Consider the following 19157-nt stretch of genomic DNA (forward strand, 5'->3'; position numbering starts at 1 on the left):
TAATTAAATTCATTGTTCTATGTTGTTTTATTTTTTCGTTTAAACATTTTTTATAATCATCAAAAGTAATTTCATTTTAAACTACTGATTTTAACACATTTTTAATGTTTATATTCTTTGTCTTCTACTACTGATTTTAACTCCTTTTTAATTTTTATATTCTTTGTCTTCTACTCTATAAGCGTACATCTTTTATTACAAACTAACGTGTTCTGCCATTATTTTCCCACAATTTTCATCTTGAAATTTTCCCAATAATATTTTATTTACTTGTGGTATTCCAAGTTTATTATCATTTCAATATTTGGTTGTTTCTAATTCATTTAACATTGTTTTAATACCGCTATAAAAATCATCAGTTCTTATATCATACTGTATATAAATGTATCGGTATACATATAACAAAAATCAATATTTTTTCCATACTTTGGTTTCATTATATTATAGTGAATATCATACATTTTTGTCTTTGTTGAAATATCTAAAATATTCATTCCTATATAAATTCGTTTATAAAATTTCATTTTTATTTTTTCATATGAACAGCAACTAAATTTTCAGAACATATTGTTGTGTGATTATAATTTGGTTTTGAAACATATTTTATATACTTTTCTGGATCAGTTATTATTTTAATATTGTGTCTATTTCTAATGTTTTCCATTGTTTCACCGAAGACGGAATTATTCATTAATTTATAGAAATCTTTTTCAAAATCCTTAGTTGCCTTCGTTCTTATTTCTGAGTTCAAGTCTATATACTTTTATAACCAATTTTATTGTTTAAAGGCTAAAACTCTATGAATTTTTGTTACTTTTTATCCGAGATTTAGATACTGTTTTAAATTCCTATAAAGTAAAACATACTTTTCTTTATTATTTAAAATTTTTAATAGTTTGTTTCCTCCTTCTGGTCCTAACCTTTATGCAAATCATGTAATTTTTCAGGATATTCTATTCCAACTTCAAATATAAAACCATATCAGGTATTTCACATATGTTTTTACTATTAAATAAAACGATTCTATCCATTCAAAACCGCCATAGGGTAAATATTGTAACATAGCCCAAACATAAATTATTATCATCTAAATAGGCTAAATAATTTGATTCTTCTTTGGATTATAATTTTCTAAATATTTATTATTAGCTTTTGCATATCGTTGTATACTTTACGATATACCGCTTCTAATTCATTTTTCAACCATTAATACCATATCATAATCGTTTAATAAATCTAGTTCGACTTTAGCACCCCAAGCTATACCAAGAGCAGTAAAATACCAAGCAGGATCTAATGTATGTGCTTTAATACAAGTATCTCTAAAATTTTCAAATATATCTGCTTATATTAATACATCAGATTTATTATATAATCTCGTATATTACTCCATGTTTCTAATATTAAATTTCTTCCAAAATAGTTTTGCATGTTTTTCTTCAGTATTTATCTGAGATTTATAAAGTTTGGAATAAAAACATTATTTGTTAGGCAATTCTGTTTTTTCTTCACCATTCATATAATCATAAGGATAAACACATTTTTTAATCATTAAGTCTAATTCTTCACCTTTAAAGTATTTTCCTGTTTCTCTAAATAGTTCCTTTGTTAGATTAGATGATAATTTATCTAGACTAGAAGCCATAAATTTAAATGTATGTAAGAATCGTAATGTTAATCCAATTTCTACTTTTTCACCAAATGATATATATTCTCCTTCATTATTTGGTAATGCATCAATATTATTTTTATCAATTTCCAATTCTTTTATGAATAAATGAACATCATGATTGGCTAAGTTATGTAAATAAACAGGTAGAAAAATGGATTTTTATAATTAATATTACAACTTTCATGGGCCGCTCCTCTAAATTTTACTGTTAAATCATCATGGTCTCTTACTTTCTTTTCTCAACTTCGAATTTTTCTTCGTAGATAAAACAAGTGATAGAATTTTTAAAATTCATTTCATCCTCTTTTGTCATTATTATTGGTTTATTTTGTTTATATAATTTACAAATGTCTTTTGATTCTCTTATAAGCATTTCTACAAATTTTTAGGAGCATATTTACCAACATATTCAGTTGGGGGTTTATAATCACCAGTAGCATATTTGTATAATAACTAAAAAAATAGGCTTATGTTCTTGATATTTATTAGTATACGATTTTTGAGGATTTGGTTGACAAATATTAATATCTCTTTTAATAAACACTCAAAATCAGCACTAATTACAAATGGTACGCTAAGCGAGTGATTAACATTTTTAAAACTTATTTTTTCATCTTTCTTAGGCATATCTATTTTTTTACTTCTTGTTGTTCTTTGCAATCGTTTTCATGTTCATCTAGTCTTTCTTGCGAATAATAAAATCTTAAACATCTATCTCAAGTATAAATTTTAGATTTATATTTATTTGTTTGATTTGAAAGTAATCCAGATAAATCTTTGATCCAACAATAATGTGAGTTGTTTTCACTTTTAATCAAAAGCAAATTAACATGTTTTTCTTCTTTATTTTTAGTATAATAAAGCGTTATATACAACATATTTACCATTTACATTGATTGATATTTTGATTGATAGATTTCTTCACAATGTTTTCTATATTTGTTATTTCTACAGGAAACTCAACTTTTCTTTTTCAAAAATTGCATCTAATTCTGGAAATTTATTTATATAATTACTATGTCTATCTACATGATCTTTTGGTTGATATAGATATGATTTTATTGCTAGTAGAAAATATTTTTGATCATTATTGTTAACATTAATAATATTTTTATTATCCTTAATTTGTGTAGGTAAATCAATATATGAAGAACCATAATTGGGTTATGTTTATTAATACATAATACTAAATCTTTTATAGAATGTAAAGCCCATCCAGATTGTCTTCCTTGAAATTCTTGCATATCCATTAATAATGTATCCGCAGATCTATGATAATATTCTTCTAAATCAGTTGACCGTAATATAACTTTGTTTCCTGTTTCAAACTTAAAATCTTGTATTTCTTCATGACTTATAAAACTATAATGAAGTCTAAGGTTAACTTTTACTAATCTTTCTGATATTAACAAATTTTTAATTTTATTAATAACAATATCTTAATTTGATTTAAAAATTATCCTGGTTCTACAATATTATAGACATTATTAATTGCAAATGTTTGTTTTCTTGATTCGAATGCTGTTGCTTTTCTATTAATTTTTGTATTCCTATTACTGAAATCATAATCCTCAAAATTTTTAAGAAATCTATCTTGTTATTTATTAGCTTTTAAATTATGCTGTTCATTATTAATTTTCAAAAATGAAGGTTTTCTTTCAATTTTATCTAAAATGTATTCGATCAAATCAGCTTTCGTAAATGTAAGTTATCCTTTTATATTTTTTTCATGATTTTTTAAGATTTGGTTGACAAGTACTAATATCTTTTAATAAACACTAATTTTCAGCACTAAATGGTACTCTAAGCGAGTGATTAACATTTTTAAATATTATTTTTTCATCTTCCTTAGGCACATCTATTTTACTTCTTTTTGTTCCTTGCAATCGTTTTCAGGTTCATCTAGTTTCTTTTGCGAATGATAAAAATCTTAAACATTTAACACACGTATAAATTTTAGATTTATTTATTTGTTTGATTTGAAACTAATCTAGATAAATCTTTGATCTAACAACAATGTGAGTTTTATCATTTTCAAAAATGATTTTAATCAAACCTACTTTCCTAAGTTTAGAGTACATTTACGCCGACTTGGAGGGTCGAATGATACCATCCCTCAGCATTTGGTCTATACGTTTCTTGAGGGCCTTCATTTTAGGTGGAGATAGCCTATAAGGAGGAAATTTTACGGGAACCGAATCCGTAACCTCGATCTTGCATTCAGTTAAGTCAGTCACATCAAGGTTTTCCAAAAACACGTTGGAAAATGACTGGCATAATTTACGAATGCTATTAGCCTGATCCTCAGGTAGATGACTAAGGTCTAAGGAGATCTCACTCTGGGTAGACGAAATCATAGAAGACGATACAGAATTACATTTTAAGAGAGGCACATGGAAATTACTCTTAAATTTTAATGTGCAGGATTTGATTTGAAGATCGAGCACGATACTGGAATGTGACATGAAATCTACCCCTAATATCACAGGGCATGGCAAATGTTTAGCAACAAATAACTTAAACTTTGATGTATATTTTGGCCTAGATAAATCCTAAAATTTATAGGGGAGAAGAATTAGCCGAAACACATTTTACGAAAGAAGAAACATATTCAGAAAATGTATAACAAAACTTTAATTTGGAGTGCCATTCTTCTGAAATAATAGATACAATACTTCCTGAATCTAAAAGGGCCGTGTTCTGTTCGTTACTTATTTCAATTTTGAGAAAGGGCACGAGTACTGGAGTATCGGAAGCAATTTTTAGGCATTACTTAGGACCTTCAAAATATGTTTTGGAGGGTCTTCCCTCCTCAGAAAATGCAATGCTGTAGTTAAACTGGGTTTAGCCTTGAGAAGCAGATAGTGACGAGGACTCAGCCGGGCACCCTAGTCATTTCAGATTGCTTTGGTTAGCAGAGGTAGAACCAGAAGTAGAGCAAGAAGTTGTACTATTTAATGAGTTACAGTTCTTAGCGAGGTGTGTGAATGACCTGCTCTTGAAACATCCCTAAGAAGACGACGCACCCTTTTTAGATCCGTTAGTTTTAATAGAGGACACTCATTTCTTAGATGATCCGCCGAAACACACGCATAACATTTCCGGGGATAGAAGGTTCGGCAAGGTGGTGGCCGAGAAATATTATAAGAAGGTGGTGGTTTCCGAGCGACTCGCAGCGTATCTGCATATCTTACTCCTTCCGCGGACACGGACATGGCCTCAAGTTCAGCAAACGTTTGCGGGCGGGAAGCAAAGCATCAATATGATCCTTAAGATGGCGAAATCCCTTCAATGATTGTACAATTTGACATTAGGAATAATCCAAGGCAAAAACTCTAACGTAAATATTAATGACCTGTACAAAGTCTGCTAGATTTTCGTCTATCCTTTGGAATCGGAAGCAATATTTCTGAATCAGAGTTGACAAGCCTCTTGCAGGGATAAAATTTGCCAACAAGTGGGCTTGGAATGTTTCGACGGAACTCCTTTCCGATATCTCCTTAAAAGTTGTATCTGATAGACTCCAACAATGTAAGGGTAAATGATCTGTAAGATTTGTGAATGTGAGAGGGAAAACACCAAGGCATAGTCTTGAAATTCTACTAGAAATCGTAGGAAGGTTATGACCTCGTTTGTTGAATTCAAAGAAAATTTCGGAATCCCCTGAAGCAACGTGACTAAAGAATGGGGTAAGCTGCTAAAGCCCAGTGATGTGACCGAAGGGGGCGTCGGAGGTTGTGGAAGTTTGAAAGCGGCATTACTAAGAAAAAAGGAGGAAGATGTTGTGGATTACCAATGGGGTTCAAAACTTGTTCGGATGGTGCAGAAGCTTGTTGTTGCACAAACGATTCTCCACTATTAGAGCCCTCTTCTGTATGGACATTTAATGGGGCAGCATAGTTAATCTTCCCAATCGCAGCTCCGGGAAACAACTGATTAACTTTATTAGATAGTTCGGAAATATGCTCAGCCAGGTCTTTGTCCATACTAGAAAGTCCATCACTGAGTTTCGGAGACATTAGCTACCCCACTCTATTGTAAAAGTGAAATAACCTAGCTTGAATACATTTATGTTGGTTACCGGAGGGTTCACCTCCTTCAAGAAAACTCAGAACAGAAGCGAGGTCAGCAATGTTAGTGGTGATCGTGATTAAAGCGTCACCAACTTCCTTCTCCACTCACACAGGAATACTAATAGGCAACTCCAAAGAATCTTTAGTCTAGATGCATCTGTTGCAACCGTGCCACCAGACTGGACCTTTATAATAGCTAGTTCATAAATGAGAACATCCTTGCGCAAATACCAAGGGGCAAAAACCCATCTAGGACTAGACATAATGAACGAAAATTTTCCCAACATTTTGAAATATCAGAAAACAGAAAAATTTCAAGTGTTCAATTTCAAATATTAAGGACAGCCGTCAAAAGGGGGCTTTGTTGAGGCACATTCAATCACTTTCTGCTACCACTTGTTCCGGGAATATCGTGGAATGCAGAGGTATAAGAAGGAGCCGCGGTGAATAGACGGACAAGGAAATAACCAGAACATAAGTTAAAGTACTAAATTTTGAAATTTTATTTCTTTCCTTCTTTTTTATTTTAACTTGACAGCTAGAAGATTTGGAACAAAATAACAGTTAAATAGCTCGTCAGCTCTGACAAAAACAGCGGACTATAAGTCCAAAAATCAGGTACAAGAACTAGAGAGATTATCAACACGACAATATACAAAGGATGAGCGATATAGCTCAGAACAAGTACACTAATTTACAAGAGCGTTTTTGCTCCACTTACATCGTCTAGAAGTCTAGCCTCCCAAAGGCACAAGTTTCCTACAAGGCAATGCCTGACAAACTTTACAGTCACTTCTGCTCAACAGTTTATTACACATTGGTCTATAAATAATTACAATTGAAAATGGGGCAATGAGTGCCCATTCTAAATGGCCTTAATCTTATAAATAAAGTTGTAGGGAATCCGCTGTCCGTAATTCCTTTTGTTTTGCCAAAATTTCAAATATTTATCTGTTTTAGGTCAACTCAAGACCGAATCGGTGGTTTTTACTTTTCGTGTCTGTTTGTCTGTTTGTCTGTTTGTCTATCTGTTTGTTTGTCTGTTTGTCTGTTCCACCATCACGTCGAAACGGCTGGATAGATCTCAACCAAGCTTCATATTTAGAGTATACTCATCCCGGGGAAGGTTTCGATATGCATATCATTTTAAAATCTTTGAAAAGACGGGGGTTTTATAGGAAAACCACAACGGTTTTCCTCCATTTTCTCTTATACTATTGATTTTCTGTAAACTCTGTGGACCTTATGTGAAAGGTCTCTTCATTATAAACGACTTTCGTTATGTTAATAATTTACCTTACTCTTCAAATGACGGAGAAATTTACTACTTTCTGCCGATACCATGCTCTGCATTGAGTGACCCACAAACCGACAACGAATATATGGGTTACCATGGCAACGTCTCTGACTGCTTCCCAGCAGGGAAGTAACGTATTGCCATTTTCGTCATCATTCCTTTAAATTCGTGGTTGTTCCTTGGGTAGAAAGCAAGAGAGTCGTCAATCGGCCATTCTGCGGGTTATTGGCGGAATATCATTGGAGGTTATAACCGTCCTCGAATAGCTTAAGTAATAACACAAATATTCATCTTCTTATCTGATTACCTAAGAATCCCTGCGCCTAAATTTCTCTCCGATTACCGCTTTCTTATATCCATAACTCACACCGGCATAATTTATTGAGGAGCATTTGATTTTCCAATACATTCACTTGGTATTTACATATTTGTCGTCATCCGGATGTCCTCAGTTATAATCCATTTTCTATTAATTTCAACTTACTAAACTGTATTATTTTCTTCATTAATTACCACGTATGTATGCGAGTGCTAATCCCTAATGCTGGACACTCTTTTCTTTGAGGAAATATTATAAGCTATGCAAATGTATAACTTTTAGCCCAGGAAAATTCCGAAATATGGATGCAATTTTAACGACGGTGCAGACCTTATTTTCGGGGTAATTGGTGGCTAATCAGTAAGTGGTATCACAAGTCAGAAAGCAAATGGTGTTTCATTTTGGAGAGATCTACAACATTTGTCCTATGACTTTTCGTCGTATTTCTATCACTAATACGTTAAATACAGCTGTATTTCCCGATTTCAAGTTGATTATGTACTTTTACACGTATATGTTATCATTTGGCAAACTTATAGGCAAGGTAGAATCATGACATTCGGCACGCACATTGACATGACAATTGGCCATGTTATAGCCAAATTTTGTCATTCTAGCTGTCACATGAGTTTCAAAAATAAAAAGTAGTATGTGAAAACTGTACAAAATTTCACCTTATTCAATGATTCTAACTCAATCTAACCCATAAATATAGGAGATACGAGAAGATGTCATAGGACAAACCATGTAGAGCACTGAAAGGTGCGTCTGATGATGAAGTCCGTTTGTAGATACGTCGTACAGTTTCAAAGCAGTAACTATCGAAATAAAGGTCTGCACTTCTAGAGTGTGTCTGTACATTGAAAATTTTGGCGAAATTTCCGTACAATTATCCGTTTCAGGTGTAATAATGACCACCTGGATATATTTAGTTTTGGTGTCTGTCTGTCTGTCTGTTTGTTTGTCTGTTTGTCTACAACTTAAAAACTACTGGATATATTTCCACCAAACTTGATATTTAGAATCCACCTGTCCTTTGTAGGTTTTAGGGCAAATATTGTTTCTAAATCCCTGAACTGACTGGGGGATTATACGAAACCGAAACCGTGATTTTGGATTCCCTACAAAATATACACAACCAAACTTAATGTAAATTTACCTGCCTTAATGGAAATTAATTTCTAAGCCTTTTTCCTCATGTGCATCATTTCAATACGAGGATTAATAAGGGAGATATCATTAACGGACCGTTTACCGGTACAAGTCCCACCGGACTTAACTCAAGAGCGGGTGCGTGTAAAGCGTATTTTTTACAACTTGTAAACTACTGATGATATTTGAGTCAAACCTTACATTAACATCTACATGTCCAACGGTAGGTGTTAATCGTCAATAACATTTCCTGCTCCTGGAATGGACTGGCGGTTTATAGGGAACCGAAATGGTGATTTTACTCTTACACAATATATCCAGTACAAGACCAACCTGACTGGATATCGACCAAACTTGATGGAATTCCACGTCTAAAACTTTTTTTTCATGTGCATTTTTTCGACAGGAGGATTAATACGGGAGATATCACAAACGGTCCGTTTTTCAGGTTAAGTCCAGCGGATACAGCTCAAAAGGTGTTGTACGTGGAGCAGCTTCCTTATCTATCTATGTAAATAAAATCGTAACGCCTGTGTGCCTGTACATTGACTATTTTGGCGAAATTTTCGTACAGCAACACGTTTAAGGGGTAATAATGACCATCTGCATATTTTTTGGTTTAGTTTCTTGAATGTCCTAATTTTTACACTCCTCGCCGAAAACCCAGATTGCAGCATAATCTGCCAGTCGAAGTAGGATATTGAAATTTGGCAAAATTATACGTTTTAACCTGTAATGGACGGAAAACTTCCAAGATCTTTAAATTTTCCCTTCTTATCCCGAAGAATATCGAAATATGGAGGCAATTTTAATGACGGTTCAGACCTTCGGGAAGTATTATCACATAACGGATGGCACAATCCCCGTTCAATTTGGAGTGATCTACAACCTTGGTCTTACGACTTTTTGACGTATTTCTATCCCTTTTACGTTTGATTTTTCTCTATTTCTCGATGTTAAGTAAATTTGGACTTTTCATATACATAATTCATACCTTCCATCACTTATAGGAAAGATAGAATCATCAAACTCTACACGAAAATTGGTCCACCCAGCAGCCATATGTGAGCCAAATGCTATGTATGTAGCTGCCACTTAATTATCCGAAAAGCAATGCAATGTGAGATAATCTTACACAAATTTTACCCTATTCCACGTTTGTAACTCAATCTGACCCATGAATAGATGAGATATCATAAGACCAGCAATTTAGGCCGCTAAATCCGGTGTCTTATGGTACAATCCTTTCTCGATACGATGTACCGTTTAGCAGCAGTTAATCTGTAAATGAAGGTCTGCAATATTGTAAACAAGCACATACTTTCGTATGTCCAACTATATATATTCACTGATGTCGATTTATAGCGATCTAGAAAGTGTGTGTCTGCTATTGTAATCAGTACTCTCCACACCGACTTTGACTGGCAGTAGGAATGGGGTCCTTCTCCAATTCCTGTGTAACTGGCATTAATAAGGCAGGCCTACCATTGTAATGAATGATTCACTTCTCGATTTGACTTGCAGCAGGCAAGGGAGCGTGCAGTTTTGTTCAAAACTCCCCTTACCCGATTGTGTTTGGCTGTAGGCAAGCGTTCCCGCAGTTATAAACAGATGTACCCATCTAAAATATGACTGACATTAGGCATACTGGCCTGCTATTTTGATGGAAACTCACCAACTTGGTGTGACTGGCAGTAAGCTGGCTGGCAGTAGGAAAAGGGGCCTGTCATTATAATGATAACTGCACAACTCAAATTTGACTGGTTGTAGGGTAGTTTCCTGCCATTATAATAAATAATATAATATTATAATAAAAACTCATCAATTTGTAATATGTCTGGAAGTAGGAAAGGAGGGCTGCCATTGTAACGGAAACTCCCCAAATCGATTGTGACCCCGCAGTAGGCAATGGGGCCTGCAATTATAATGTAAACTTCCCAACTCGATTGTGAATGGCAGTAGGCAGGTGAGCCTGCCGTTATCATCACAAACCCGTAACAAGCACTTTACATTGGAAACAACGTATGGGGACCTCTCCATGCTGTTTCTCGGATAACGGTATGAGACATGCTATTTTAAAACAATCTTATTTACTGCATGTACAGTGTTTACTTCAATATTCGTATACAATGCAGAATACCGTAGCGAAGCACGGGTACATTCGCTAGTATTTTTAAAAAAAGGGGGTTTAACATGATCGGCCATGAACAAAAGGCTAGGAGGCGAAACTCTTGTACTCCTTTCAGAAAATCTCTTAAAACTCTAAGTGGGCTTATGGCTCGAAGTTGCAGAGGCTAAGCCTATTTTACAGAGGGGAGAATAAATGAGAAATATTAAATGCCAAAACTGTGTTAAGAATTTAGAAGTTTCAAAAATTGTAGTCACCCCATACCAAGTTGAATGAGAATCAACAGAGGGTAATCACACTTTGTTCCCTTAGTTTACATGTTTCTCAGCCAGGATTTCAACACAGTCCTCAGACTTGCCGAAAATCTACATTTAGAACGTGCAATAAAATTAAAGGGGTTTGAAACCTTCCTCTCAAGTTATCTGCCGGAGCTATCACAAGCTTAAGAAAATTATGCCATTACCTTGTGTCGCTGGGCCTTCCGAACGCCGACCTGCGCCCCCTGCCTCCGAATAACACGCCGCACTCAAAGAACTGGAGCGATGAAGATGACAATACGGCCTTAAAGCGCCCAGTTATTATAGCATTTCGAGGGAAATTTCCAGAACTCTTTACAGATAGGTTGGATGCCTGTATACACCTCCAAATCTAATTGGCTAGAGACAATATTCACAAAATTTCATGATTGGTTGGTAGTTACGGGAGTTTGAATAATAATAATGTTATTTGTTTTACGTCCCACTAACTACTCTTTTACGGTATTCGTAGACGCCGAGGTGCCGGAATTTAGTCCCGCAGGAGTTCTTTTACGTGCCAGTAAATCTACCGACACGAGGCTGACGTATTTGAGCACCTTCAAATACCACCGGACTGAGCCAGGATCGAACCTGCCAAGTTGGGGTCAGAAGGCCAGCGCCTTAACCGTCTGAGCCACTCAGCCCGGCACGGGAGTTTGAGGGGGTCAGAAGTGATGATAACCTTGACGTAATAACAAGACAATCTTCACAAACTAAGGTTAACCAACATTGAAAATTGAAATTTCCTTAAGAATTAACTGTCCTTAATCCCACTTAGGCCGATGGTACAGACATAACATTTGCAAACTCGAATATTCTGCGTTACATTAGTTCAAATTCCATAATACAAATGGCCTATAGTAAGCGCGCAGTTTAATAGGACGGAGTATGTGTACCCGCGGTAAAATTATTATTATTATTATTATTATTATTATTATTATTATTATTATTATTATTATTATTATTATTATTATTATTATTATTATTATTACAGTATCTTTATTTTTTCAGACTGTGTCAAGTGGTGAAGATTCTGATTGCAGCAGCCGTTCTCTTCACATATGCTCTGCAAATGTACGTGCCTAATAAGATAGTGTGGGAGGGTCTAGAATGTTATGTGAAGAAAGGATGGCAGAATACAGCCCAGAATACATACAGAATAGGAGTCGTCATAATCGCAAGTAGGTATATTAATGTACTTAGGTTTGTATGCAGTGCCCTCATTTGTAAGTCCTAGTGTTTACAATGCACTATATATTCTAGTATAGGCTAGAACAAATCTCTTAGGCTCTTTGATCTGTGTCAATCTAAACCTTGGATTTGACAACATGGAAGTGACTGGTGTGAGCGACGCTAGTGATGCCATTCCTTATGCAGCTACTCACTGTTATGAATGATCGATAAATAAATAAATAAATAAATAAATAAATAAATAAATAAATAAATAAATAAATAAATAAATAAATAAATAAATAATCTGAATTTAAGGTTATTGGCCAGGTGGCAAATTCTTTATCCTTTCCTTAAACGTTTTCAAAGAACTTGGAAATTTGGAAATTGTTAAATTATCATCATCATCATCATCATCATCATCATCATCATCTGTTTACCCTCCAGGTTCGGTTTTTCCCTCGGACACAGCGAGGGATCCCACCTCTACCGCATCAAGGGCAGTGTCCTGGAGCTTCAGACTCTTGGTCGGGGGATACAACTGGGGAGAATGAGCAGTACCTCGCCCAGGCGGCCTCACCTGCTAAGCTGAACAGGGGCCTTGTGGAGGGATGGGAAGATTGGAAGGGATAGGCAAGGAGGAGGGAAGGAAGCGGCCGTGGCCTTAAGTTAGATACCATCCCGGCATTCGCCTGGAGGAGAAGTGGGAAACCACGGAAAACCACTTCCAGGATGGCTGAGGTGGGAATCGAACCCACCTCTACTCAGTTGACCTCACGAGGCTGAGTGGACCCCGTTCCAGCCCTCGTACCACTTTTCAAATTTCGTGGCAGAGCCGGGAATCGAACCCGGACCTCCGGGGGTGGCAACTAATCACGCGAACCACTACACCACAGAGGCGGACAATTGTTAAATTATTCTAATCCAATACTCCTCATCCTATAAATGAACATTTGTTCCCAATTTGTACCCTTGAATTTAAACTTTATTTTCGTATGATGATATTCCCTGCTTTTAAAAACTCCAACTCATGTTTATTCGTCCGCTAATATCATTCCACGCCATCTCTCAACTGACGGCTCGGAATACATCACATTTTTTAAAATAAAAAGTGGTATTTGTTTGGGGCGTTGACCAATAGAGATCTTTTGCCCCTACTTGTACCATGTGATACGAACCTGCGTGTAATTGGAATGGAGGAGGTGTAGTGTGTTTAATATGACGAAAGGAACGTTAAGGACGACACAAACGCCCAGTCCCCAGGCCAGGGATAATAATAATATACCATTAAAAAACCCTGACCCAGCCGGGAATCGATCCCGGGGCCGCCGAGTAACAGGCGGACGCGTTTCCCCCTACAGCGCGAGGCCGGACACAGACAGCGGATGCCATGGATGCGATTCTACCACCCCCATCCAGAAGGTGCATGAAACATAATACATTATGCATTCCTGTTACGGTTGATTTTAAACGAAACTAGATCATGGCAACATTTATTTATAATTTTAATTCCATAATACTTCAGATTGTCCGCCTCTGTGGTGTAGTGGTTAGCGTGATTAGCTGCCACCCCCGGAGGTCCGGGTTCGATTCCCGGCTCTGCCAAGAAATTTGAAAAGTGGTGCGAGGGCTGGAACGGGGTCCACTCAGCCTCGGGAGGTCAACTGAGTAGAGGTGGGTTCGATTCCCACCTCAGCCATCCTCGAAGTGGTTTTCCGTGGTTTTCCACTTCACCTCCAGGCGAATGCCGGGATGGTACCTAACTTAAGGCCACGGCCGCTTCCTTCCCTCATCCTTGCCTATCCCTTCCAATCTTCCCATCCCCCTACAAGGCCCCTGTTCACCATAGCAGGTGAGGCCGCCTGGGCGAGGTACTGGTCATACTCCCCAGTTGTATCCCCCGACCACGAGTCTGAAGCTCCAGGACACTGGCCTTGAGGCGGTAGAGGTGGGATCCCTCGCTGCGTCCGAGGGAAAAGCCGAACCTGGAGGGTAAACAGATGATGATGAATACTTCAGATTACTAAACTCTATGGGGAGAGTGTTTAAAACGACACGAAACCTTTGCAGATAAGTTTTACGCGATTTAACATCTCCAAAATTATTTATTTCCTGACAAAGAGTTAAGCACCCGGAAGGAGTGGTTGAAAGTGAATGAAACTAAATATGCTGAAAGACCATGCGCCTTTATTGGACTGATTACAATATGGGATGAAAGAGACAAGGGCGTTGGCAGTTGCAGGTGGAATGTTGGCGACAGGTCAGTACGGTGTCGCACCCCCGCTGGCCTTAATGCGATTCGTATCCCCTCCTGAGGCAAGTTCGTCCACATTTATTGCAGCTGCCGCAGGTTGTTACTGGGACGGAGTCCCCTTCCAATGTCATCCCACACGTGTTCAATGATGGAGAGGTCAGGGGATCTTGCTGGCCACGAGAGGATCTCAACATGCTCTAGGCAGTCCATAGACACACGTGCTGTGTGTCGACGTGCATTATTTTGGTGGAACACTGTCCCAGGGTGATGTGCCATAAGGGTCTGTGACGTATCGCTGTGCCGTCAAAGTCTGCCGAAACACTATTCAAGGTGACCAGAACGCATAGCCTACGGTTCCCCATACGATGATGCCAGGGATTACGTCTAGGTGTCTTTCCACAATATGGACAGGATCTGCCCTCTGCCCTCGATGTCGCCAAACCGGCACATGATGGTCATCGGAAGTTATGGAGAAGCGGGACTCATCACTGAACATGATGCGACGCCAGTCGTCCTCTTCGCATGCCTACTAGGCAAGGCACCACACCAAACGCAGGCGTTGGTGTTCTGGTGTCAATGGCAGCCAACCCATGGAGCGGTAGGACCCCAATACGGCGGGTACGAGTCGTCGAGATACTGTGAGGGAACTCACAGAATGTTTTAAAGCCTCCAGTACATGTTCACGGATGGCGGGTGCCGAAGTTACGGGATCCCACAATGCTTGGCGCACCATACCACGGTCCTGCCTCGGGGTGGTGTTTCTTGGTCGACCCGAACACTCACGACATGATTGGGTGCGATCACGTACCCATTGAGTCGAACATCTGGCCACATCTGAATGGGCCACATGCCTGGCAATTGCACGATACGACCAACCAACCTCAAGCAGTCCCACAATGCGGCCTCTGACAAATGCTGTCAGTTGGTGGATAGGATGTCTAACGTGTCTGCAAGGCATCGCGGGTGCTTGGTACTGTACGTAGTCCTCTCTGCACGTCTTGTTTAACTGTCTGACTCACAACAGTTGTCTGGTAACAACTTATCAACAACAGGACGGTGCCATCACGAATGCACTCTGGTGGGCGTTCTTGCACATAACAGATCCTTGTCAATCTAATCATTTACTCACACATCAATGGTATGCATGTCTACGGAAATAGTATAATAATGGACCACTCCTGTGTGCTTAACCTTGTTGTCATGCAGTGTATATTATCATATCACTAGCTGATGTACCCGTGCTTCGCTACGGAATGCTACATTGTATACAGAATTGTAGGTTAAGTAGTGTACACGTTGTGAGTAAGATTGTATTAAATTGCATAGCACTTACCGTTGTCCCAGAAACGCGATAGAGAAGTCACCAACGTCTTTTCTCATGTAAAGACTGGGTTAGGGAATTTTCATTATAAAGGCAGACACTCACTCTTCACTTGCCATTTTACATCCTCAGAAAGACTGTCTTGATGGTTTTCCCAACTGAAATCAACATAGGTCATTACAATGACGTCAGTAGGAATGTCACGCTTAGAAGCAATTCTATCATATGGAATACTCGATCAAATGAAAAACCACACATTTTCTCACTTTTAACGAACACTACTACGCTGACGATCTAACAGTCCAAAGTTCCAGAGCTGGAATGATCTGGCCGCAGAGAGCTGTGAACACTCCTAGTATCGGTACTCAATGTTTTCATTCCTTCCATGAAGTGGGAGGCTCTCCCTTATTTGCATACTGCTCATTCAAATGAGCGCGTCAGAGTAGGAATCGAATTGCTGGAATACTATAATGAACCAGTGCGTTACGTACCAGTTGTATCAGAAAATTTATGAATCAGAGGAAGGGCATGGTAAGGAAGGAAGTTATCTAACTCCCCGGCTATTTCCCATCAATATTCAGGCAGGCTGTTATATTCGATGCGCAGCAGTAATCCAATCTATCGGAGATGGCGGGCAGCAGAAGAGACAAAGAACATCACAACAAACAATGGTCAATGTAATGTCATTGTTGATCAATTTCATGAGCTTTCGATATTGTAGGCCTCCACATTTAGTTTTCTTCCGGCTCTGAAATACCACTCTTACCATAGTCGGTACGGTAAAACTGAATAAAACATAAATGATCGGAAATTACATTCTCTATAATTTTGTTGTATAGTACTTTTCGATAGGACCAATAACATAGGTACTTAAAAATAGATTTTAGGCACCTTCACATAAGCTACCATTTCATCCAGGATGAATAAAATTATTTGTAGCCTAGACTGTAGTTTCTTATTCCCCGTCTCTGCATACCGAGTTTCATTAAATACTGTTTACCCATTTGCTCATGAATCGGCGTTAATATGGACTTAGCAACAAAAATCCAAATTCATGAATATCTCTATCATAGCCGATACGGTAAAAGTGTATGATACATAAATAATCGGAAATGTAATTCTATATAACTTCAGTTATGTAATATTTATCGATAGGACCACTAATAACGTAAATACCGGGCGAGTTGGCCGTGCGCGTAGAGGCGCGCGGCTGTGAGCTTGCATCCGGGAGATAGTAGGTTCGAATCCCACTATCGGCAGCCCTGAAGATGGTTTTCCGTGGTTTCCCATTTTCACACCAGGCAAATGCTGGGGCTGTACCTTAATTAAGGCCACGGCCGCTTCCTTCCAACTCCTAGGCCTTTCCTATCCCATCGTCGCCATAAGACCTATCTGTGTCGGTGCGATGTAAAGCCCCTAGCAAAAAAAAAATAACGTAAATATTTGAGAATTACATTTTAGACCTTCCCCTAAACCACCATTTCACTCAGCGTGAATAAAATTATTTATATCCTAGATTATAGTGGCTCATTCCCTGACTTTAGATACCGAATTTCGTGAAATTCTCTTCAGCCGTTTTCACGTGATGTGCATACATACATACATATATACATACATACATACATACATACATACATGCATACATACATACATACAGACAGACAGATAGACAGGCAGACAGACAGACAGAAATTACGGAAAATTAAAAAGTGCATTTCCTTTTTACTGTGGAGACGTCCATTACAAAAATGTCATTCTTTTTAAATCCTGAGCATTATACTTTATTCACTGGACAATGTCATCAATAATTTCGATAATTGATATGTATCAATCTATCTATCTATATACCTATCTATGTAGACAAGAGAATGTCCAGCTCCTTGGCTGAACGTAAAATGAAATGGAGTTTGGCTTTTATGCCGGGAGTGTCCGAGGACAAGTTCGTCTCGCCAGATGCAGGTCTTTTGATTTGACGCCCGAAGGCGCCCTGCACGTTGTGATGAGAATGAAATGGTGATGAAAACGACATACACACCAGCCTCCGTGCCAGTGAAATTAACCAATTAAGGTTAAAATTCCCGACCCTGCCGGGAATCGAACCCGGGACCCCTGTGACCAAAGGCCAGCACGCTAACCATTTAGATATGGAGCCGGACGGGCTGAACGTAACGTAGTGGCCTTCGTTTCACAGGGTCCGTGAGTCGATTCCCGGCCGCGTCGGGATGGTTAATACCTCTGGCTCAGGGCGTCAGTATTCGTCTTCGTCTTAATACACATTTGTTCATTAACATACATCACATCACACTTCCAACTACGTCATACACACGCAATTGTGAACACATCCCTCGTAGGATTGGCGTTAGGAATGTCTGGCTGTAAAACTGAGCCAAATCCACATGAAGTGCCAATACTCTGGGACGTAATCCAGAAAAAGAAAAAGAAGACGCAAACGTTTCATTGGCAAGGGACCTCGTATAGTTACACCAGGCCAATTGAAGTGAAACTTCGTATTCTCATACAATCAGTTATGGTGAATCTAGTGGTTATGCTCATTTTGTCATCAAGTAAATGGAAGTGACTACAGTTAACTATTCTTTTTTTTTTCGCCTAATACCGAGGTTATTGATTCCGTATTATCCGCTCTCCCAGAGACTTCCTTGGACTATAACAAACTTATATTTCTTATTATACGAAACTGTAAAATTAATTTTATTTATGTAACTACAAGTTTGTTTATACAACATAAAGCAGTTGCATGTGTGAAGATGCCAAGACATGAATCGATTTTCTCTCGTGGGGCTGAAATCGGCCTGGGGTCGCAGCACATGGAACAAGGCGTGGACATTACGTCGATGCTCAAAGGGGCACAGCCTCCATTTGCAAGTTGAGACAGAAGGTTATCGTTCATACTGTTCGGATTGTAAAATTCAAGCATTAAAAGTTCTTAGCAATTCATGCATGATAAGTTGTTTCTAGTCTGAAGTATTAAGAGTTTTAATCGAAATATTTGTTTGTCAACAGGAATTATGTCTGGCTTCCTGGATAAATCGTTAGCACGCTAGCCTTTGGTCCGAAGGGTCCTGGGTTCGACTCCCGACCGGGTCGGGATTTTTAACCTTAACTGGCTAATTCTTCCGGCTTGGGGGATGGATGTCTGTGCCTCTTTACCATTGAAATTGATCGTAGGCAGAGCCCGGTCGTCATAAACGTACAGATCGTCCATAGAGCATCAATTCAAAAGACTTCCACCAGGCCTCTGCGGAGGCCAAGTGCATTATTACGAACAGGAATGATGAATTTCTTGGTGAAATGCGCGTAAATAAAGGGCGTAATAACGATTCTTAAGTTGGCTATAATGCCGCTATATTGCAGCGTAGTACATTTGTACTGTGGGAATGTTGGATTTGCACCTTAACTGAGAGCTCCGGGTACTTGCTTAGTATATACTCTGAATGACCTGAGACAACCTGAGGCA

General features: G+C 38.2%; 1 protein-coding gene across 1 annotated transcript in view; it reads left to right on the plus strand.

The window, feature by feature from the left end:
• Window positions 1-19157, plus strand: part of LOC136879048 (proton-coupled amino acid transporter-like protein CG1139) — a 170343-nt gene that overhangs the window by 141755 nt on the left and 9431 nt on the right. The window contains exon 9 of the mRNA XM_067152786.2: window positions 11949-12118. Coding sequence (XP_067008887.2) covers window positions 11949-12118 — 170 coding nt within the window. The remainder of the gene's footprint in view (window positions 1-11948; window positions 12119-19157) is intronic.

This window comes from Anabrus simplex, chromosome 1 (genome assembly GCF_040414725.1).
Source record: "Anabrus simplex isolate iqAnaSimp1 chromosome 1, ASM4041472v1, whole genome shotgun sequence".
Classification (NCBI taxonomy): Eukaryota; Metazoa; Arthropoda; class Insecta; order Orthoptera; family Tettigoniidae; genus Anabrus; species Anabrus simplex.